At 44.1% G+C, this 23745-nt stretch overlaps 1 protein-coding gene across 1 annotated transcript in view; it reads left to right on the top strand.

Annotated features, from left to right (window-relative positions):
- Positions 1–208: 208 nt before the first annotated feature.
- Positions 209–23745, top strand: part of STAB1 (stabilin 1) — a gene marked incomplete at both ends in the record, with an annotated part of 36176 nt that continues 12639 nt past the window's right edge. Inside the window, 20 exons of the mRNA XM_010142142.1 lie at positions 209–324; positions 1496–1581; positions 2653–2722; positions 3594–3689; positions 4127–4243; positions 4986–5182; positions 10231–10353; positions 11892–12038; positions 13727–13789; positions 14697–14810; positions 15210–15263; positions 16636–16716; positions 17015–17173; positions 18064–18126; positions 19405–19506; positions 20466–20552; positions 20936–21047; positions 21518–21701; positions 21952–22045; positions 22915–23073. Coding sequence (XP_010140444.1) covers positions 209–324; positions 1496–1581; positions 2653–2722; positions 3594–3689; positions 4127–4243; positions 4986–5182; positions 10231–10353; positions 11892–12038; positions 13727–13789; positions 14697–14810; positions 15210–15263; positions 16636–16716; positions 17015–17173; positions 18064–18126; positions 19405–19506; positions 20466–20552; positions 20936–21047; positions 21518–21701; positions 21952–22045; positions 22915–23073 — 2224 coding nt within the window. The remainder of the gene's footprint in view (positions 325–1495; positions 1582–2652; positions 2723–3593; positions 3690–4126; positions 4244–4985; positions 5183–10230; positions 10354–11891; positions 12039–13726; positions 13790–14696; positions 14811–15209; positions 15264–16635; positions 16717–17014; positions 17174–18063; positions 18127–19404; positions 19507–20465; positions 20553–20935; positions 21048–21517; positions 21702–21951; positions 22046–22914; positions 23074–23745) is intronic.

Genomic DNA, 23745 nt, shown 5'->3' on the forward strand with positions numbered 1-23745 from the left:
ATTCAGGTCTTGAGAGTCAAATCAATGGGCATCCTTAGAGAAGCCACAACCCAAGTGCAAATGCTTGTGTGCCTACACGGCAGAGAGAGTGAGTGCCCTTCCTGCCACTCAGAGTTCAGTGCACTGCAATGGGATTGCTTAGAAACCCTCCAACAGGCGTGTGATATGTTCATGTTGTAATCATGAATCTTGGATTGTTCTTTTTAAGATACACTGTCAAGTTAGGAGAAAATACTATTTCCCAGCCAGGATGCTATCACATGTGTAAGAAGGAAATTGAGGAGAAAAAGTGCTGTCCAGGATTCTGGGGTACGGAGTGTCATGGTAAGTTTTTCATCTTTTGCCACACTCTCTAGCTGTTGAATAATTCAAAGAAGTTTTAATAGGACACATTACATATGCATTGAGGTGACTAATTTTCATTGTTCCTTGGACACTCAGAAGGTCTCTGTTATCTGTCTGGGCTGTTCACAGTATCATGAGGAGGAAATCTCTTCACTTCGAATGAGTTGAATCCTCTTACATTTAACACATAGCATAACCTCCTTTGATGGAACTTCCTTTTGTCTCTTCTTTAAAAATAAGCTTTTGGAAAGGGATGTTTTTGTTCCTCTTTAAAAAAGTTTCCGAAGGAAGAGGAAGATACTTCTTTCTGATGTCCCTCTAGTCTGCAGTGCATGTGCCACATGTGCTTCTCTATAGTCTGGAGTTTGTCAGCCATTCAGCCACAGAAAATACTTAGCAATTCCAACCCAAGGTGAAAATAACCATCCCAAAGCTCCTACTTAGGTTAATGCCAAGTAATGAGAATTTGGTTTGTCCTGTCTCAGAAGCAAGAGGTATTAAGATAAACACTTCTCATATGATTAACTGATTGCTGGAATATGGAAAGACACTCCAGTCCTGCAGATAAAGGGAGATTGTTTGAGCCAGTTCTCACACAAAGTGGTTTGAATAAGCAACTGGCTTCTTCAGAGGAATCACATGCCTGAAGTCCCCAGAAATTGGAGGTACCCCACACCGAAGATGTGTGGACCATATTTTCCTGAGCGCACTTCCTGCTCTTCATGAAGTCAGGGAGTGCTGAAAATGCTCAGTATCTTTGCAGAGCAGGCTCCCGTCTGTCCTGGGTTTCAGAACTGCCATCAGGGGTTTGATACCACCTTTTACTGATGCTAGCGGCAGTGGCTCAACCTCAAAACATGTTTCAGTGCCTTTGCTGAAGTTTAGTTAGTAATACCCAGCAAAACTTTTCCTTAGACCTTTAATAACAGTCTGGTTTGAACTAGTAGTCAAATTGGTCCTTGGTTCCCCTCCTGGCCATATTCATCAGCTGAGCCAGTGTTAGGTGTATTGGATAAACAGACAGGGACTTTGCTGGTCGAGAGGCCATTGCTTTTGCACAGCCGGAATGCCCAGGGGAGGAGGAGATGGACAGGGGGATACACTGCTGGTTGTTTAGTCTATCTTGTCTGGCCTGTCTCTTGCCTTCTAGAGTGTCCAGGTGGTTCTCAAAATCCATGCAATGGCCATGGGACATGCTTGGATGGTATACAGCAAAATGGGACTTGCATCTGCAAGGTTAGTGCATGATTTATTCTGAGGGTGATGTACTTTGTCAGAGAGAGTATTTCTGCAGATGCTTTGGATGAAGGCTGCCCTTCGGCCTGCAAGGTCATTAGCAGCTTCTTTCTTTCCAGCATCAGTGTCTGTGGTTTTCCTGGAGGGTTGGTGTGGTGTGCAATAGCATAAGACACTGTGGGTGAGGGTTTGGTGTTGGGAAGGATCTCTAGGAAGAAATGAAGAAAGAATTGAATGAATTTAACCTTCTGATCAGTTGAAATAATGAGTGAAATAAAGCCCTGAGATACTTGCCTCTTAATGAACTGCACCTTTTCCAGGCTCGCATGTTACACTTCCCGAAGGAATTGATCCTACCCCTTGGCACGCAGATCCTCCCTCTCAGGAAAAGCAGGAGAGACCAGATAGAGATTCAGATGTTGATGTTTTTTCTTTACAGCACCAGACATAGTACAACAAAAGCATAAACAATTCCAGCACCTTTGAATTGCGTAGATCAGTGTTTGTAAAATTTTTAGTTTAATGGATAAGTGTCAGACTTGGAACTTGCTCTTATGAACCGTATGTTTTTACAGGATATTTAATTAATAGCACTGTGAGCTAAAATCCTGCCTCTTGGGCTCTTTTTTGAGAAAAGTTGATTTCTGATTTAATTCAGACACCTCGTATCAAAAAAAAAGTATGCTGAAGGTCCCCAAGCCCTGTAAAGTCAATGTGAAAAGTCCCATTGTCATTAGTGAGTTTCAGATTCCTTTATCAGAGAGATAGCAGGAGCCAGATGGTACTTTCCTGTCAGTTTGTGATCAGAACATCGTTTCCTCAAAGCCCACCAGAGTTTTGCTGGTGTTTTGCATGCCCTCTGTGTGTCAGCTTACACCGTCGTCCTCTTTGCTGTGGGGGTTGGTTAATACTACCAGAGCACTGAACAGATCCGTTTTCTTCACTGTATTGCTTCTGCTGTCACTGAAACTCAGAAGTGGGGAGAGACTTTGAACTGTAATATGTAATAATGTGTGGAACAATTCAATGATACAGAAAAATAACATCTGGGACACTTTGGGCCTCTTCTAGGAGCAATACAGTGGTTTTGCCTGCCAGAATTGCCGAGATGAAAATCGTTTTGGCCCGGACTGTCAGTCAGGTAAGGATGAGTTATGCAAGTGAAACCTCCACAGAGATAACTGAGAGCAAGAAAGGGGGAGGGGGAGGAGAGGTGAAGGGGATGCCAGCTGGCCGTGTTCATTAGCAGGTGTCTTGGTGTTTTGTCTTTGTGCCCTCTCCACTGTTCCATTAGACAAAAGATTTTCAGCTTTTCACTCAAATCAGTCTATTTTTCTATTGTAAATCTCTCTCTCTGCTTACCAGGGCTATCCCAGTTACCTCTCTTTCTGGCCAGGCTGTTACCTACATCCCTGAAGCAACCCACACTCAAATCCCAACTGTTCCCCAGACTTCTGTAACTGCCTCACTTGTCTCCCAGCTTCTTCCTTGTTGCCCTCCCTACAAAATGAGTAGACACAGTGCTGCTTCTCATGTATGGAAAAGATTTATGGCCAGCACAGCCTGGCTGTTAAAGGAGCCCTTTTCGTTCAGTTCCTGGTTCCCTTTTATCCACACAGGTGAGATAGGTGTGATCTTGGTGGGTTGAGCTCAATGACATCAATGCTGGGATCACAGATGTGGTAGGATCTCATAACACTGCCTCCTTCCACATTAGCTGCAGGATACTTAGAGGAGTGGGAAGTTAAAACATGTGCCTGAAAAGCTGGTCTAGATCTTGCATTGAAGGCTGCCCTTACAGGGTAGTACTTTGTCTTCTTGAGCCCAGGGCATGCGGTTTGCCCTCTTTAAGCTTGACTGACATGGCCTAAATTTTAAAGGAGCCACAAATTTGCTGTGCATTATTGGTGGGAAATCAGGATGCCAAGTCCCAGGGCACTTGGTGAGTGTATGCCTGGAGTCCTGCACTGCCTTGTAACTGACAGTCACGTTTGTCTGGATTTTCCTTGCAGTGTGTGACTGTGTGCATGGAGAATGCAACAGCAGCGTCACTGGGGATGGAAGCTGCATTTGCTATGGAGGCTACACTGGCCCCAGGTGTGACCAAGGTAAATACATTGGTAGCTACAGAGGGCTTAAACTATGGTGTGGGCTTGGATGCACATGTCCCAGAGGAGCTGGCAGTTAATAGCTTGGGAACTAGAGGAAAGATGATCTGATCACTGGAGATCTAGACAGTACGAAAAGCTGGGGTCTGCTCCCCGCTCCATGACAGTGGCTGAGATGTACCATCTCTTCGTGCCTCTGTTCTTTCTCAGGAAACCAGATAGATCCTTTCTTCTCTTTAAGCCTTGTGGGACCTGACTACCTAGTCTGCCAGAGGCTTAGAGCTGTCCACACTCCTTATATCCCCTGGCCTTTGTGCCAGCTTGGTGGCTTCTGGAAACCGTATTTGCCTTCATTTCCAGGTATTTTCTGAGGTAAGTTGTGTCTTCCAGCAATGCCTTGAATGCTTAAAGGGAAACTCTTTGCTGTGTGATTCCAGAGCTTCCCCTTTGCAAAGGCGTGACATGCGAGGCCAACAGCGAATGTGTAGTAAGGGATGGGACAGCGGTTTGTGACTGCAAGCTGGGCTACAGAAAAAGTGGGAGCACTTGCCAAGGTGAGAAACCTCTCTGTGACCCTAAATGGTCCTGTTTGGAAAGATGTTACTGCAATGGTATCTCCAGATTAGTTTGATCACTGTGAATACAATACCTACTTCACTGCAGAGGCTTAAGTGCTTGTTTTTTAGGAATCTCTAAGATTAAGGGATAAATTTTTCTCTCTCCTCTCACTTGGTCCTGGAAATCAGAAATAAATTAGAGTTGTGGGTTCCATCCAGCACTCGCTTGTATGTACTGAATAACCATGACAAAGGGATATTGGTGAGTCTGTACTGGTTTAAGTAATAAGGTGATAATTGGTGGATTTCTTCACTGCTTTCAAATTTAAGTTTGTGAATTGGTTTTGTTAGAAGAAAGTCGGTAAGTTTCATGTGATTAGCTAACTATGGGTACCTTTATTTTCCCTGGCTTTTTGCAGGTTTTCCTGACCAAACTGCAGTTTCATATCCTCAGATATGATGGAAATTCAGAAGTAAATCCAAACATCCTCTGTCCCTCACACTTGTGTTACTCACACTTGTAACATGACAACTGTGTCATCCAAATTCCTCAGATTAAAAAACCCCGAACATCTCCTGTCTGAAATTATTTTATTTTCCTGGGAAATTTTAGATGTCTAATAGTTGAAATTCCTTATACTCCATTCTTTCCATGCCTTTTGCATTCTGCTGTGCTGCAGAAAGTGCTGTTTTGAAAGCAGAAATTGGGTTACTCTCACCTCTCATCCTTTAATTGCAGCTCAGGATCCTTGTGCTCCTTCTCCATGCTCCCCCTTTGCTGTATGTAAAGTTCTTGGACTACGAAAGTATCAGTGTACCTGCAAAGAAGGATTTCAAGGAGATGGAAAGATTTGCCAGCCCATAAACCCTTGTGTTGAGAGCAATGGAGGCTGCCCAGAAAACTCTACGATTTGTGTTTACAGACGTCCAGGAGAGGTAAGGGCAATAATGACGTCGGCAACCTGAAAGGATCTGAAAAATGGCCAGGTGAGGAGTTCTTCAAATGAGCTGACCATTGTGTTGGTCAAATCTGCTCTCCTCGCCTTAAATTTTTCAAAGGGACAACGGACAGCTCTTTTGTCGGGTGGATTACTGGGTGAAAGATGATGAATGCAGCTCTGTAATCACTGTGTTGCCTTCCCTTAGGCGTCTTGTGTTTGCAAGTCTGGGTTGAGTAGAAGAACTCCTTCATCCGAGTGTTCTGTATTTCTCAATGATTGCCGGCAGTATTTTTGTGACCTGTCTTCTACATGTGAAATTAATTCCCAGGGGAATCCTAGGTAAGCCAGTTTAAAGATTGCTGTTAAAGAAGCTTATTCTGCAGCTAGAGTGGACGCTGAGTTTCGACGAGCTGAATTCTGAAGAAATGTAGAGCTACTGAGGAGAATGGGCCAGAGTCACCTTTTGAGAAGAGCCTGTTTATAACAAGCCCATTGAAAGTGAAGAGTTTTGCATCAGTCATTGTAAATTCTGGCATGTGGGTCACAAGATGCTTTAAATGTGGGGCAGCAGAGTCTTCTGTGATGTGACCTGGACATGTGGCCCCCCAAGCTGGTAGTAATAGTAGGCTATTATCAGTTAATAGTAGTCATTAAAAGGGAGATGCATGACTCGTTTGCTTACATCTGCCCACATTCGATTCCGAGGTCTCAGTCTTCGGCTGTCCTGCTTAGGCCTGTAAGCAAGAAATAGAGTTGCAGATTGACAGGGAATGGGGAAGCTGAGGGAAGAAACACCGGACCTCATTTAGTCCTCCGGAGCAAAACATCTGGAAGTTAATACCCCTTAGATGGGAAGATGCAGAATCATTTTTGCATAGTGGCCTCCCAAACACCAGACAAAGCTTCTCTGAGGATTTTTCTGTGTTACCAAGTAAAGATGGAGCTTGTGTTGAGAGACTGAAGAGGGAAAGAGCAGTCCCATCTCCTTGACCCTTTCTTCTCCAGCACTGCTAAAACTGTTAGCACCTACCTGCTCATTATGTGCTTCAGGCCGGAATTGAGATACAGTGGCTTCCCTTTCTGAAGATATACTAGCGAAGTGCAGGACGTGGTGTTCAGCACAGTCCTCGCCTTAGTGTCTCTGTTCCCTAGCAGCTGGCACTCAGCCCTCTGAGGCTGGAGTAATGTCAAATCCCTTCCGTGTCACATGTCTTTGCATCCCAGAAACAGAAAGAGCAGAGCCAATACTTGGACAAAGCCCAAACGGGAAAAAACATGGTTATCGTCCAGTGATCTTAAGTAGTCTCTGAGTAATGACTATAAATCCGTGTGAATCTGGACAAAGATTTTCACATGTATATAAGCTTTTCTGGAAAAGTCATTAGCCTGGCTGGGGCCCTCATTAAGACAAGCCATAGCTTAGCTGATGTGCTTGAGCTGGCACTTCTCACTGAAGCTGAGGGGTCACATCGGAACTATTTGCAAGATTTTCACTTAGCCTATTTGATGTAATGCATGTTTTTATGCATTATGTCAAATTTTCAGATGCTGTAATGACTGATACTGCTGAATATCTAGTTAGAAAGGTATTGATAAATATATTGTGGCTATCTGTACCCTGAACTCTGGAGCAGACAATCCATTGTATCTGAGAAAGCATCTTCATTCTTTTTGGCTAGGTCCAAATTCACCTGCACTCCAGAAGTGTGCATCTTTTTTCCTGTCATTTAGCTGCTACTTAACTTAACTTAGAATTACTAAGCTCTTACCTACACCTTAAAGCTGGGATTTGTCTTTCAAGATTAGATACTGACATGTTGTTCTACTCACATTTGCTGAATGTGTGGCAAACTGTTTTATGATAGTTTGTTATGTTTTGTTCTTGTCTCTTAGCTGTGTGTGTAAAGAAGGAGAGATTGGAGATGGGAGAAGTTGCTATAAAGATCTCTTGAGTGAGATAAATCGGCAAAATTCCCGAGGAAGGTTTACTAGGAAATTAAATGTCGCCAGGAAAATGTTTGGTAAATATCTTTTAAGTTTCTTTGGGGAATGGAGCAAATGCAGGGAAAAGAGTGTGTCAGGAAAGGGTAAAAACCTTTTCACAGTGTATGACCACGGGCCACAAAATCAAACACACCACATCTTGGAACTCATATTACTGTTTCTGGGCTGTGAATTGAGGAGGCTGTTACAGAGTGCACTGTGGATGAGAATTAGGTATTTGATAGTCCTGCGGAAGGACATACCATATCTGCCAAAGAAGGAAGTGGAGCTGTGATTCAAACCCATTTGTATCAAACCACCAGTGTGCCTCCACCTGCAGCTCAGCTCTCTTCCAGCTCTCATGAAGTTTTCTAGTGGTGATGCTCGAGGCTGGTGCACCATGAGTCCTCTACTTAGTAGAATATCTACTAAGATCTCAAACAGTCTTCTCACCAGCGCACACGTGTGAATGGCTATCACAGAGATGAAAAGGCTTTATTCTAGGCACGGGGATACTTTGTGAGTGAAGAATTGCTTTGCAAAGCATGGAAGACTGTTTTAGAACCCATGTACTGCAAGTGTGGGGAGTGATATCCGCAAAGGTTAATTTTTGCCTTGCTGTAATCCAAGAAAAGAATGAAAACCCTTTAGTCAAAGCATATTTTTGTTAGATACCTTCTCCCCCTCATCCTCTGCAGAGTCTTCTCTATCTCCACTAACTTGATAGGGACATAGAGATAGGGCTCAAAACTCAGCTTAGCTTTTGTGAATGTGCCTCCCTACTACACATCAGTGTTGCCAACACCCATTTTTTGCATATGTTTTCCATAATTATTTGTGCTGTGGGCAACCACATGAAGTTCTCTGGGCTCCTAACTCCTGTGCAGCGGGACATAATGACCCTTGTGGATGTGGACTTTGTTGATGGGCCATTGACAATTAAGTGAAACTGGCAACCGTGGGTTCATAGCAGCTTCTCAAGAAGTATTGACTCTCAATAAATCCTGATGGCACCCAAAAGTTGTTTCAAGGGGAAGGCAGATGACACTTGGCCCAAGAATAGGGTAGTAAGCATATGGGAACAGAATTATTATGAACATTCTGCACATTTCAGCAGTGATTTGAAGTGGACCAAGGTCACCAGCAACCCTTTAGAACTCTTGTGAGCAAGTGCTTAAAACTAATAGCTATCAAGCTGGGCGGTGATAGCAGTACCAAACTCCCTCTGGTTTCTTGTCAACAAGTACTAGTTACTTGGATCAGGCCAAAAATGTGTAGATTGATTTGTGCTGTTAACAAGAGGAGTAAATATTGCTGAAGTTAAACTACATGCCAAGTAACTACCAAGTAACTACTTCACGTCGCCACTCTTTTTACAGCTTCTGGCTGCTCAGTGTTGTTGTCTAAATATGGACCTTTCACCGTGTTTGTACCATCCCTTCTTCCAATTCAGGAAGCACTGGAATACAATGTAAGTTTTCTTGATTTTAGCAAATTTTTGCTGTCTTAGAATTCTTTCCTGCCTGAGTTCTAGAGCCTGAACAAACTAACTGACACATGAGGGAGGAATTTTGGAAGGCGATATTTATAGAAGTGATCTCTTGGGAAGCCACTTCTTTGTCTGGTTAAGTTGCAGTCATATAGAGGATGTTACATCCCTCACATTATTTTTAAAATACCTCTCTCTCTCTTCAATATTGACAGAGTTTGTTTGGGTTTTATGTCAGGAAGTGCAAGTTTTTCTGGCCATTCTTCCTTTAAAGCTTGAACCTCCTGTGACTATTCTCAAAACTGTAGGTGGCTTTTCATTACTTGAGGGTTGGGTTTTCAAAAGGGGCTGAGATTTGCATCAAAATACTGACTTTTGGGCCTGTGGCTCTAGGTGTGGGTATGGTGTCAACTTCTTGAGAAGAGCTTGTTTTATTAATGGGGACAGCAAGTATGGCAGGGCTGGAGAAATCTGCTATGGGAGTCAGGACAAGAGTTTGAGAAATCCAGGTTTCAGCAAGTAGGTCCTTCAGATCATATTATTACGTTATTTATTGTTTAGTTAAATTGTGTTCATCTGCAGTAGTTTTTTGCACAGTTAAGCCCACAATCGGGCTATCCATTATTAGGATGAGAAGGTACATAAGCCATTTTCCCAGGACAGAGCTAAAAATCAGCACACACGAGCTACAAATGCAGGTCATGCAGTAGGGATTTTAATTTCTTGCTAGGCAAGGTGCCTTTTGTGTTTCAGCTGGCAGCTACCTTGCAGCTCAGATATGAGTAGGTAAATGTCTTAAAAATAAATCCAATAGACCAAGCCCATTTCAACAGTGCATTTCCAGCTGGTTTATAAATATCATTCCTTGGCTTGATATCAAAGCTATCTGTGCAGCAGCAGGAACTCACATAGAGTCTAGGGAGCAAGTCCTAGCTTACAAATGCCAGGAACATTAGCTATCTCCTACTGTCTTGTTCAGCAGAGGTTTCCACTAACACAAGTCAGGCCCTATGCCTAGGTCATCATGGTAACTTCTGGATTCATAGAAAATAAATCAGGAAAGGCCTCTGAGTTATCTAGACTACCTGTTTCCACAAGGATCAGTTCCACCTAAATCAGTAATGACAGATGATTTTCTTAAAAACCCGCCACTGTTGGAAAGCCCAGAAAAGAAAGAAACTAAATGTAAATTCAGTAGCTTAGACCACTTACGTGGTCCAACATAAACAAAGATCATGTATGGGGAGCTTCAGCGGTTTTTATAATCTGGCCCATGCTAATATAGGAGTTAAACTGTCCAAGTCCAAGAGGTCTCTGTGTAGGGGATTCATCTGAGGCTGCTTGCAGGTTGATCAGTCACTGTGTTTGGGTGCATAGTCGAACAGAAGCAAAGGATTTGCCACAGAGCTAGAGCAGTGTACCAAAATGACGAGGGAAGCTCAGTCTTATACGCTAAGAATTTCTGTGTGTGTGTTAGCTGGGAGAAAGGTAATGTAATGGCTCTTTCAGTATATGAAGCTTTTGAAAGAACATGTAATTTATCTTCTTTATGTGGTGTTTATTCCCCGAAGGATACCAACACTGAGCAGTTGTGCAGAATGCACATTGTTCTTGGCCTGCATTTGATAGAAGACATGGTAAAAGCCAAGAATTTCTGGACGTTGTCAGGACATCAGATAACGTTCAGTAGCCAGGTAAAGGATCTTGTGAAGTCCTGGACCACTGCTTTCACGTGGGACAGACTGGAGCTTGAGCATAGTTTCCTTGGTGCGCTTTCTTAACCAGAAAACCTTTTTCTCTAATTAGCCTACCTGCCCTCAGAGCAGCAAGCTCCTTTGTGGAGTCCAAAGCAAGGTGATTTAACACCAGACACTCCAAGCAACCACTTCTCCTGTCATGCAGACAACAATTAGCCAGAATCTGACTTGCAAATGGTCTTTATGTGCATTCCAGAGAAAAGACCTTTTCCCTGCACAGGTAGCAGCTGCAATATCCATGTGGCTGACATGGAAGAGGCTGCAAAGTCTCTCTTCAGACTGAGTGCTTCTCCTTGGAGATTGTGTGCTTGGTGCCAGCCGCATGCTGAATGTTTTCCAGTTTCCCTTTTCTCCTTTTTCTATTTTATTTTTCTTAGTCATCCTAGCAGAGTTTTTCATCATTATGTTATGATATGGAAGGCATTTTTTCCCTTTTCCCTTGTTCAGTTGACTCACATTTTCCAGCATCCACTGTTGTCTCTCCATCCTGCATGCATGCTCACAGCTGGCCAAGGGAGAGCCATATGTTTCCTCCCTGAGGATCCAGCCTTGGCCTTGAGGTCTAGGTCGTAATACATGCACCCCGCATGCATCAAAAGGACAAAGCACTATTTGGAGACGGGGAATCCGAGCTGAGCTTGTCAATGCTCTTTTAAAATTTCTTTCCTGTTTGTTTACTCAGGAGTCTTTTGATCTGGGAAGTCTGCCCTCCCCTTCCTTTGTTTCAGCCAGAATCCTCAGTGATGTCAACTGAAGTTCAGGGCAGGGAGGAGCCATTCAAGAAATGCACGTGGGGAAATGAAAAGCATGGGGAAGTTGTGCTCGCCTGAGCTTGGGTTATGGCTGCAGCACCAATACCTTGGTGCTTAGGTTACCCTTGGAACAACTCCATGCACCCAGCTTCAGTGCATACTTGTATGCAGTACAGAAGGACCAGTTATGTGCCTTATAATTCAGAGAGCCTGACTGGTTTGACTTTGTTACAAAGACTCCTCCTTGTTGGCATTATGAGCCAATAAAAGCGGCAATCAAAGCTGTTCCAGCATGGCCTTCAAATTCTGTAGTGCTGTGCCCAGGAGGCACTGTGTCTCATTCCTTGTACTTGGCAGACAGATGCAGCAGCACCTGCTTGATGGTCATTGCACACTTTTGTGATCCGGAAGTGGCATCAAGCATCGTTCACACTCAGACAAATTTAATTCTAGAGCTGATTGTCCCAAGTTAGGTCTTCTTTCTGTAATAAGACTTAAAAGTACCCCTAGGGATCAAAATACTACCCAAACTCAAGTAGAAGTGGGATGTTTGTTTTACACTCGGGCCACCCCTTAAATCAACTGTTCCCAGAGTAGCTCTGGTTGTGCCTTCGCCTCATTGACCCATAGGTAGAGAGCACTTGAAGGGAACAATGGTTTACAGAGCTATCATGATAACACAAGATACACCACAAGAAAATATAACCTTGTATTATTACCCAGACATCCGTCAGATCATTTCGATATCAAGACCTGCCAGGGGAACTGTACAGTGTTTTGCAATCGAACATAGCAGCAGCCAATGGCATCATGCATATCGTTAACACCCTAAGGAAAAAAACCAGCACCGACAACCTCAGGAACCCACAGGTACGCAGACATTCCTGTTTCTTCTGATTTGTGGGACAGCAGAATAAACGCTTCTAAAATACCTGTCTTCGACGTTAAATTTCCAAATTGGTGAGGCTTTTTTTTAAAGCGAAAAGGCTATTTATTTTGTTTTCAGCTCCAGATAGGGCTTGTTAGGCACTGTTTTGTCAGCATACCATTAAAATTAGCTAATAGCACTGCATAAGCAGATACAGACCTTGTAGCGATGCTTTTACGGCGATTGGATGAGTACAGAATTCTACTTTCAAGAGTAAGATCACTCACTTCATAGCAAATGAGCTCTTTTTCAGTTGTATCTTACAGAATACATATCTTACAGGATAAATATTGAAAAAGCATTTTTCACATAAAAATAAAATTACGATTTTCTTTTATTGATCTGCATTTTGAAATTATAATGAAAAAGTTGTATTTGCATTAAAAATATTTAAAATGAGGGCAAATAATCCTTAGACTTTTACATTTTGAAGCCATGTCTTGAATTTAATTTCTCCCTGTTAGTTGGGAGGTTTTGCTATAGCTACTACGTTGCTATCCGTGAGCATTTTAATATTGTTTCAATACGCACAAAACAGGCCCTGTTACTTCCTAACTCCTGGCGAAAAAAAAAACTACTTAGAGAATGACACAAGCTCTTGGATTTGGTAGGATTTTGATAGTAGTTTGACTTACTTTATGCCATTGCAATTAATCTATAAAAGCAGTCAGACTGTGTAATATTATGGATGTTTTTTGTGTGTTTAAAAAGTATCTGGAGTGTTAGCAGCTCTTCATCTGAAGTGCCCTGAGGGTATATCAGTTATATAAGTTATGGGTGTTGATACAGGTTTGATTGTGCCTATTCAAAACTTGTTTAAGGCTGTTGTCACTTAAAATACTCTCAGTCTTTTGACCTGCATGAGAATGTTTTCCAAAAAAGGAGTGTCTGAGGTCCAGAGAGAAAGCTGGACCTCTGTGTGTACATCAAATCCCTTTGTACCAGTGTCACTTGGAAATCACGTTCTGTGCCTCTGTCTGTTCTAAGGGAAGCACTTTCTGCCAGAAAACTGCAAATTCCTGCAAGTTAAGTTCAGACAAATCCCTTCACAAGTTTTGAAACTTGAGGTGACATTCCTCCTGTTACCTTTGACTTCATGGGCAATGTGGCAAAAAGGAAAGCACGTGTTTCCTCTGTGTTTTTGGGAATATGCATATGTATTGTATTTTCTTAGCATTGGGGTTCATTCACAGGTGGCAGAGTGAGCTATTGTCCTCAAAGCACAGGGAGACTTGAGGTGACAGAGCAGCTCGACTGCCTACCAGCCCAGAACTGAATTGTATGTCACTGGAAGCAGTGTGCCTCTAGTTTTAATGATAGTGAGCAATTGCCTCTTCCTTTAATGTGATCTGCAGATGAGAGTAGGAAAACAGGAGGGTGCTCAAGTGCAGGGTATCTTGGAAAGTCTAGTTTGTTGTGCATGGGAAGGAGTTTGTGACTAAGTTATTGCAGGCTTAGTCCTTGCTAGGTCAACTGGCCAGTACAGAGGGTTTGAAGACTTTGAAGATGATGGTCTCCTGTAGATCTTTACATACAAACCACAAATATAAACTGACCGAGGTGGTACCAGTACAAACTCAGACCTCGCTTCAGCCCCAGCCATTTTTTAACTCTCTATATCTTCTTGCAGAAAACCATCGGTGAGATCCTTGCTTCAATGGAGATCTTCAGTAGATTTGAAACTATACTGGAGGTAAGCATGTCTGCGTCTGCCCCAGCAAGGTGTGGGATTGCTGCCTGCTGCTGGTTTTGTGGGAATTCTGAATAACATTTCAATACATCTCAGTAGTTTGGCCTTCTTTCTGGTTGCTTTTTTCTGTCATTTCTTATTTTGTGTATTTTAGGAAAAGATCAGAATTTTCACATCTATAGTGGATCTGGCACAACCAGCAAGCTTACACGCCTCTTTCCCATCTGCTTCTCCACCTTTCCTTCCCCTCTCCACTGGAGAGTTTGTTCTTCAAAGCATATGTAGTTCTTGACCACTGTCAGGACAAAGAACGAAGGTTGCATGACTGCTCATGTCAAGCTAGATTGTAGCTACCTAGTTTTGGGGTGTAGATCTCTAAATAAAAGCAGTCCTCAGGTTATGAACCCTTGAAGCTGCTGCTCAGCATTCATTTAGTTAGTATTTTCACTAGGGGCAGGCTCATTTACCTTTTACCTCCATCAGAGCCATCTGGATCTGCTCTAGGATTGCTCACGACAATCCTGGCCTGCCTGTTTTCAGCTCTGTGGCTCTTAGCTGTTTACAAAAGTCACTAACTGCAGTTGTGGTGGTAGACTTAAATCTCTTTTCCTTCTCCTCAGTCAAAAAGTCTCTGTGTCTTTAAAGCATGCAGGGAGCATTAGCTTGTACTCCCTTGTTCACGTTAGCTGCATTCGTACCAGTGGCCTTGGTGTCCAAGCTATGTTTTTGTGGTATTTATGCCTCTGTTATATCACATACCTATCTTTGGTGTCCCCTTGCCTTTTGTATACATTTGCTTTTCAATAGCTCTGCCTCTAGTGGGTTGCTTAGAGCTTCCTCTCCCCTCCTGGTAGACCCCACTCACTGACTCATGCTAGATCCACGATGACATCTTTTCTTGTTTCTGCAGAACTGTGGCCTGCCTGCAATACTGGATGGACCAGGCCCTTTTACTGTGTTCGTACCCAGCAATGAAGCTGTGGATAAGTTGAGAGATGGAAGGCTCATTTATCTTTTCACAGAGGTGAGAGCTTATAGTACCTTAAGACATCCTGAGCTAACTGTGTTGCAGTAGGCTGTGCTGGAATGGCTTGTGCAATGTGTCTGATCATTGCTGAAAGTTGTTCTTCCCAGGCATGGCTAAACCATATCTCTGTTTCTGAAAGGCTTTGGGAGAGAAGAGAATGCTGATGGAACCTGCAATGAGAAATTCGATTGGCCAGATTGCTTAAATCTGACATTTGCCTTTCTCTCCTCACCCCGGCTTTGGGAAGGAGAAAATGAAGGAACTTACTCACCAAGTGAATTCACTGCTGTAGTACATTGGTGTTATCAGTCATTGCTTAAAACAAAATGTAGTTGCTTCCTCTTACTCCTGAGCATTGAGGCAATATCTAATTCTTATGCTCCCTTCTTTTCTTAGGGCATAAATAAGCTTCAGGAACTTGTGAAACATCATATCTACACTTCAGCAGCGGTAAGGCAGGCAGCTCTGACTGCAGATAACTGGGGTCCCTCGGGCCAGCATCTTGCTGTTGTTTGGCGTAGAGGTTAGAGTGTCCATGACTTCAGCTGCTACTTCTTGGACTTCTTCTGGAGGAGAAGAGATGTGATTCAGGATCTGATGAGGCAAAATGTTTACCATGGAAGTGGTTGCCCGGGGCAGGGGGACAGCTTGTGCTCTTTCATCACAAAACTCTGAGATTCCTGGGAGTGGTGGTGCTCCTGAGTTGAATGGCCTTTACAGTGAGAGTATCACCTGGCAGAGTTTGCTGCAGGCAAATGTTCTTTTGTTATCACTTTAATTTGTTAAACTATTAATTAGCATACCTTGATTTTGAATTCTCCAGCCTACAGTTTCCCTAAAACACTACTAGCAACAACACAAAAGCTGTGGCCAAGCAAAGAACTGGTCCAAACTCCCTGCTGCTTCTCCTGTCTCATTGGGCTCTCTCCACCAGTGGCTAAAGTAGAGATGCAGAACTGGTGTAAGCCAGCCTGTGATCTGACCTGGTACTGCCATTTCTTGCACCAGCATTGCTGTGTACTGTAATGGCAGGGTAAATAAAATCAGTACAGTGCATCTCAAGACATTTTCCCTTACACAATAAACAAGAGAAATGTTTAAAGTTAGATACAAAACCTGTGGAGGAAGTGAATACTCAAGCATTATGGTCCCATGTCATGTCCTTCATCAAGAAATATCAGTATTATTCCTATTCTTTTCTGAGAAGCGAATATCAGTCCCTGTGATTTTGCAGCACCTTGACAAAACAGCAAAATTTAGTTTTGCTTGCAACTGCTGAAGAACACCACAGTAACAAGCTGAGCTGCTTTTTAATAACCCATTCTCAGAACTTCTCACTACTTGAATCATTAAGTTTCTCAGTACAGTAACTGCAGTTCGCATTTTTTCTGCCTTTAGAAATTAGATAATGTATTAAATCAAAATATGTTCTCTATCATGCTTCTGGCTGAGCTTTCATTGTTTATTGAATAAGTCCTGGAAAATCCCCTTGTTAGTCTGACCCTGTTTGCAGCTGCATTAGTAAGAGATATGCCTAGTGAGACTTGATTTCAGCTGTGCTGGGCCGTTACACAAGGAATGAAAACCAAGGCTGCTCCCACCGGCACCACTGTGTTTGTGCTACTGCAAAACAATTCACACGTGTCCTGGATTTCCGTCTGACCTGTTGTTTGTGTGTAAGGTATTTCATGAAATGTAAATGTTAAAGTGAAGTTGCCTTTAGAAGGTTTCTCAAGTGGCGGGAATCATGGAAGGGTTCTGTAAGCTGTCCTGAAATGACCCTGCTTTTTCATGGTACTGTCCCCTTGTGTTTTTATTTCAGGTGACTGTAGAGAAACTGATAATGATGCCACACATTGTTACTATGGCTAACCAGATACTTACCATCAACATCAGTGCAGATGTAAGTATGAATCAAAACCCTTTTGGGAAAACCCTCCTGTGCTAGGAGAAAGTCTGGATGTTTCCGAACAATGTGGCTTCAGCCTGTCTTTGCTTTCTCCTCTGCTTAAAGAGTTAGACTTAAATGAGGCTGTTGAATTAGCTTGCTTCTTATCCAACTTGTGACTCCACTGAAAGGCTTGACCGTTTGTGTGGTTGCACTTGATGTCGTGTACCATCCCCTTCCTGCACTGGCTTTATAAAGCTGATAAAGTCTAACAGGCTAAAATGCAGTTAAATTATTTGTGTTTCTGCATCAGGGAAGAATTCTGATGGATGAATCGGGGATCCCCTTAAACATGCGAGACATTGTGGCATCAAATGGTATTATTCATACCTTGGATGGCATCTTCATCCCTCCTTCAATAGTTCCCATTTTGCCACACATGTGCAGTGAAGAACAACACAAAATTGTGACAGTAAGTCAGCTTCTCCCGTTCTCATGCTAGCGGTTGCTGTAGACCCCACACTCGCCTGGAGGGACAAAAGCAAGCTGTGGAAATTGCCTTTGGGAAATGTGTTCTCTCTGAGAGGTCCCCTGATGTGAACTTAGGCAGTATCGGCACCGTCAGTGTTTCTTCTGCTAGCACTTGGCGCTCCTTTCCTGGCAAACAGCAAATGTTCCTTATGGGTTGTTCTTCCCTTGTACCCATCCTACCTTTGATTCAGAAGTGCATTTGCCTGTTCATAAGGCCTTACATGATCTTCTTCACACCATAGTTGCTGACTCAGCTGACAGTGCTTTGTTCCCTTTGCCCTCAGCGTTGGTGTCCTGTAGTCTGGACAGGAAGCACTCATTCAGTACCAGGAGCTACAAATGTGTGTTATTCTCACCCAAACAGTTTTGTATACCTCATTTTAGGAGCATACTCCCCCGTTCGATCATTGGTAGGTTACCGAAGAAAGGAGATAAAGGTTTTGAATAGGCAAGAGGTACCTGATTTGGATGGACACAGTTAATCCCAGGTGGCCACAGGGTCCCCATAACTTGCTGATTTAGGGAGGCCTGCTCTGTGGATGCCCAAAGTGTTTTCCAGCATAGCTGCACATCTAGTGGCTGATGGACTGACAGGGTGGAGGCAGACCCCATCTTGCAGTCAGATGCAAGCTTCTCAGGACAAAGGAGTAATTTTATTTAAGTGATAAAATTATCCCATTTCAGAGTGTGGATACTCCTTCCTAGGAAAGTTTCTGATACATGTTGCGATGTTTTAAATATAAACTGGGAGCAGTAGCTCTGTAGCATTCTTGGCATGGGGAATGGGTTCCTTTGAGGAGATCAAGTTTTCCCCTCTTGTTTTCTTAACAGGGCTCTTGTGTGGATTGTGAGGCTCTCAACACCAGCGTTTGCCCACTGGGTAGCAGAGAAATGGTAAGTATTTGTGCTCATTTGGGTAATTGCTGCTTTGCACGATAACACACAGACACACCAATGGTCAATTTCTAACCCAAGCCACTTTCAAGTAAATAGAGAGGAGGAAAGGCAACCAGTAGAGAGGCTTGTTGGAGGATACATACGCCCCACGTGTCCATGCTCCGTGATCCCAGACTGTCACCCACTAACTGCTCTGTGCTATTTCTTATTCTGAAGTCTGTCTGCTGAATTGATGAAGAGTGCTGTGAGGCAGTCTGAGCTAAATGAAATTGTAGACTTGCAGCTTTTAGCACTTCTGCTCTGCCTCAGGCAAAGCTTTCCTGCTCACGTGCTGAGTCTGCCAGTTCATCCAGAATGCTAGAACCAAGCCTGATCCCACTAGTACCATCCAGTACTACCACTGGCTGTATCACAGCAAACCTATATCACAACAAGCTTTCTGCACTGCAGAGAGTGAAAAACAACTTGTTCTTGGCTTGTGCTCCCTGTTGATGCAGAGATGCGCAGAACTAGCTGAAGGTGGAGTAAGGGCGAGGAGGCTGGGTGCTGGTGTTTGAGTTATCTCATGCTGAGTTTAGCAGAACAGCAAGTTCCAGGAAATCCCCATGTGAAGGCCAGGGCCAAGATGTATTTGTGAAAACCAGAGAGGTGTACTGTTAACTATTGGGTGTCTTTTGAGAGGTCTGTCTTTCAGGAGAACTGATGTGGTCTCAGCATGAAAGGCTGAAATAGTGCTCTGCAAAATCACTAGTCACTCATTTTCATCTCTGATTGAGACAGGTGAAGCCAGAATCATCTGGGGCCCAATTCTGCCTGTCTTAACTCCATGACAGGTCACTGAGCATTGTTCCAAATTTATTTGCAGTCCTTTTCCCTCTCTCTCACTCTCTTCATCTCATCTCATCTCCCTCCATGTCTGTCTCAGTTCCCTCCCTCACTGCCTCGTTCTGTAACTCTTACTCTCCCTCTGCCCCATTCTCCCTCTCTCTCTTCTCTCCCCTCTCTCCCTGCCCTCTCCCCCTACTCTCACTCTCTCCCTTATCATAGATCCTATTATTAGAACAAAAGGGTGGAACCTTGGCTCAGACTTGGGGATGGCTGGGAGCAAGAGGAAGGCGCCATGTGCCTTCTTTCATGATAGGCATGTGTTACTGTATCTTGTTCACCTTGGCTCCTCTGTGAACTTCCTTAGTGTGGAGATAGGCGTAGTAGCTCTCTGTGGCAAAAAGAGCAAAGGGGAAGCTTAAGTGCTGATTACTTATTTTGTTTGTACAGGAACCAACACTTTTCCCAAAAGAATGTGTCTACGTCCACGATCCACAAGGCCTGAATGTCCTGAAGAAGGGGTGCGCCAGGTCCTGCAATCAAACCATCACGGTGAGTGTGATGGAAACCACATTCCCTTTGAAAGCAGCTCTGCTTTGCTCTTCCTCATTCATCAAGAAGAGCTCTAAGTCCTTGAGCTGAGAGCGAACTGGATGGGAGCAAAAGGAAGGCTGTCCCATGCAAAGGACTGTCACATGAACTGGCTACCTGCTTTTTCTTTGGCAAACAGAGAGAAAACAGGGTATGAATATAGTGCAAATGTTGGAAAGCAGCTTAGTTAAACCTGAGTACAATAAATACAATAAATAAAGAAAACATGCCAGTTGCCACCATTGGAGCTGGAGGAAGCCATGAGACAAACGGTGCAGAATTAGCTGTGGCACTCTGAGTGTGCCCTGGTTTTAGCATTTCTCCCAGAGGAAGCTGAGCACAGGGAAAGTGCTGTAAGCTGTGAAGTGATTGCATCCTGTTTATGAAACATTGTCAGATGGTTCGGGAAAGTCGCTCTCAGAGAGTTTGTGGACCTCACATTTGACTGCAGCTCCCGAGCTCTCACAGTGCCAGCTATATGGAATGATTTATGTGTGTCTCATTAAATATTGCTGATTGTCTTGTGATTGTCCTCCCATTGGTCACTCATGACAAGACCTGTGATCCAGGACTCCTACATCCCTCCAAACGAATGCATTCCTCAGCAAGGATAAAGCAGGAGTGAGTGGGCCAGCACTATTAAAGAAATAAAAGCTCATAGAAAACATGAACCCTATTTGTTGAAGTAAGAGAGAGAGCAGAAAATAATGATTTATTCTGAGAAGAACAGCAGGAAGAGGGGTATTGTTGAAACAAAATTTTAAGTGCAGGACCTTCTAGAAACGTGGATGTCAAATGGGACAGGCCATTTCAGTCCATGGCAGAGAGAGGACCAGGATTTCAGAATTATGAGGGCAGGATGACTCCAGGCAATTCTTGTTAAGTCACATCATACCTTACCAATTTTGCTTTTGTTTCAGAAACCCGGGTGCTGCAAAGGATTCTTTGGTCCGAACTGCATGCCATGCCCAGGGGGATTTTCCAGTCCGTGCTATGGGCGGGGAAATGTAAGTATGGAAGATCCTGCTGTGTTGCAATGAGCAGCTGAGACAGTGTGATTAGAGAGTGTCATTGTAGATAAGCACAATTCAGAGTTTGTCCTCCAGGACTAAGCCCACAGCGGTGGCAGCAGAAGATCTAGGGAGAGTGGCACATACTCAGTGGGTTTTCTGGCATGAGCTCTAGTGCAAATCATGTCATGGCTGTTGGGGACAGCTCTGGCTGCGTTGGATTTTGTATTACTACCACTACTCTTCAAAGTCCTGGCTTTTACTGCAATTATCAAAGTGCCTTTGGCAGATATGTTTCAAAGGATAGATATCAACACCTTGGCCTTGCCTTGGTTCCCTGAGTTTCAGGCACTTCAGTTGTCTTTTTGTTTTCCTTCCAGTGCAGCGATGGCTTACAAGGGAATGGCAGCTGCCAATGCTCTGAAGGTTTCAAAGGAATAGCCTGCCACATCTGTTCAAACCCAAACAAGCATGGCGAGAACTGTGATGAAGGTTGGTAAATCTGATAGAGAAACTAGAGGAAAATGTAGGGCAAGGATATTGTGCAGGTTCATGATCCTGGATTCCTTTCTAGCGAAACCTTGTGGAAGAAGTGAGGGAAATGTCATCATAGGTGCCCCTTCAAACAACAGTGGAGGAAAAATGGCTGATAGGACAGTGGTGTGGGGTCTTGGAAACATCCAGCTAATTTACATGTGAGACAGCTGACAAGGACCTTGAGCTTGGTAGCCTAAATTTGAGCCCATCCTTACAGCCTATAAACATCAGGCAGTCACAGAATCTGTTCTGTGGCCAGGTTTTGAGTTATGACAGATGTCTCAGCAGACATCCCTCGGTCAAATGGGATGGTCATTTGGTGTCACAAGAGCTTGTTAAGGAAAGTTGTGAATCTACAACATGCTGTCACTGTGGTGCATTCTGGACTTTTTATGGTTACTGATCTTACCCCATGTGCTTGACAGATTGTGGCTGTGTCCATGGTGTCTGTGACAACAGGCCTGGCAGCGGCGGTGTGTGTCAGTCTTGGTCCTGTAAGGAAGGCTATACTGGGAAATTCTGTGACAGGACATCCAAGAATTGTGGCCCGAGTGGGCTATCCCAGTACTGCCACCAAAATGCTGTCTGCAGCCTCAACGACACAGCAAGGTCAGTCTTTTTGCCATGCACGTTCAGGTGGGCACGCTGTCATTGTTCAGGCACGCAGCGGCCGTGAGACAGCCAGCCCTGTACTTGTGCATATGTGTCTGTGTACTTGTTGCACAGGATTGTTTGAGTAACACAGCCAACCTGCTAGAAATCAGTCAGGTTCTTGCTTGCTCACACTGCCTTTTTGTTCTCTGCGGGCTTTCAGAAGGGGCTGCTCTATCTGTGTCCCTTTTGTGCTTATACTTGTAAGGTGTATCTGCAAGGACGGGTATGAAGGTGACGGCTTTTCCTGCCAGCCCATCGACCTGTGCCGTCAGCCAGAACAAGGAGGCTGTTCGCCGAATGTAAGTGGGGTCAGACTATTGAAGCGTCAGCTCCTGTCAGTCAGAGCAGGGATCCAGGACTCCTGGGGCTGTTACAGATTTTGTGTGCTCACTTCCCCTATCTGTAAGATGGGGTGAAATAACAGGTACCTTGACACTGTTATCATAAGAATGTCAGTCATTTGGGTTGGTGCCAAAATACAACTACCGAAGGAGAGTTTTGCTGGTTTGCACCAGGTATTCTTGCAGCTACAGAGATTAGCTGTACCGATAATTTCAGTTTGTGTTGAACTTCCCCTCAAGCTCTTCTAATGTGTGTTAGTTACCCTGTTGCTGTGTTCACTCTGTAGCTTAACTGTGAACTCCAACTCATATTTCTAGTAACCATCAACACTACATTATTACCCTTAGTGAAAAACTGTGGTGCTTATGATGCAAACGATTGCCGCCTGTGAGAGGAACGCATTGGGCTGTGTAAAAGGAAATAGGATGGCACTGGGTACAAAGAGGTGTTTCCTGAGGGAAAGACCTCCATCATTGATCCCATCTTGCATGTCCAGGCAGGAGAGCGTGCTCCTCTTTTTCAGGGAATATTTCTTTGTAATGGAAGAGCTTTACAGGATGGTAGGGAATGCCCTGGGAGTTCTGAGCCACCCTAGACACAAATGTCTGCCTCTCTGAAAACAAAATGTTTCCAGAATCACTTTATTATGAACTTGTCTGTGACTTTCTAGAGAACATGTTTCTACCCCCACCCCCAGCACTGGAATCAGATTTTGTCCTTGAGAAATCCTCCACAGTCTGATGAAGGTGATTTGTTGCCATATTTACACTACACTACCACCCTTCTTCTGCTGAGTGTAATTCTTTTTCTCTCCCTTCTCACGGAGGCCCTGTGCACCAGTACGGGCCCCGGCACTGCCACCTGCCAGTGCAACACGGGCTGGACTGGGGATGGGAAGACCTGCGTGGCTATAGACAACTGTATGCTGGAGAGCAGAGGGAACTGTCACTTCTACGCCGACTGCATTTATATCGGCCCTGGCCAGGTATGATCAATGCTAACTAGTCTTATGGTGGACTTAACATTTTCTAAGCTGCTCTGAGATGGCCTTGGGTTGCCAGAGGTAGAAAGTGGGCTGGTCAGCAGCAAATCCTGCTTGTCTGCTGCCGGAAACAGCAGCTGCAGCTAAAACCACACAGCGTGCTTGCAAGTGGTGAGATACACTGATGTGTTTGAGACTGCTGCTCTACTCTGAAATTTATATGCAGCAAAGGGAAGAGGCTATATTCTGTAATATGTCTTGGTGTAAGCATCAGCTGCTGCATCCCCTGTTCCTAGATGACAACATTGTCTCCGGGTGATGCTAAATTACACAGAAAAGCATGATGTGCAGCTGTTCAGATAGTCCATGGAGTGGGCTGGGCCAGGAGTGGGGCATCTGGAGATAGGAGGAAGGTGCAGAGGAGAGGTGGCTTCTCAGGGTGCTGCTTCTCTGCCCACTGAGCAAGGGGAGCATTGGACAATGTGCTGAGAAAAGCTGCCAAATCTTTATCAGATTTTAGTGAGGTGAGATGTGCAAGTGCTCTCCAGCTGTCTTGAAAGCAGGGAGCCTTGAAATTAACCCCACTTCTCTTTCTGCCATTCACAAAGTCTGTGTAATTCCCTGAAAAGCTGATAATAAAACTGGAAACCATCACCTTCAAGTACCACCACCGTG

This window comes from Buceros rhinoceros, unplaced genomic scaffold, assembly GCF_000710305.1.
Source record: "Buceros rhinoceros silvestris isolate BGI_N320 unplaced genomic scaffold, ASM71030v1 scaffold37048, whole genome shotgun sequence".
NCBI lineage: Eukaryota > Metazoa > Chordata > Aves > Bucerotiformes > Bucerotidae > Buceros > Buceros rhinoceros.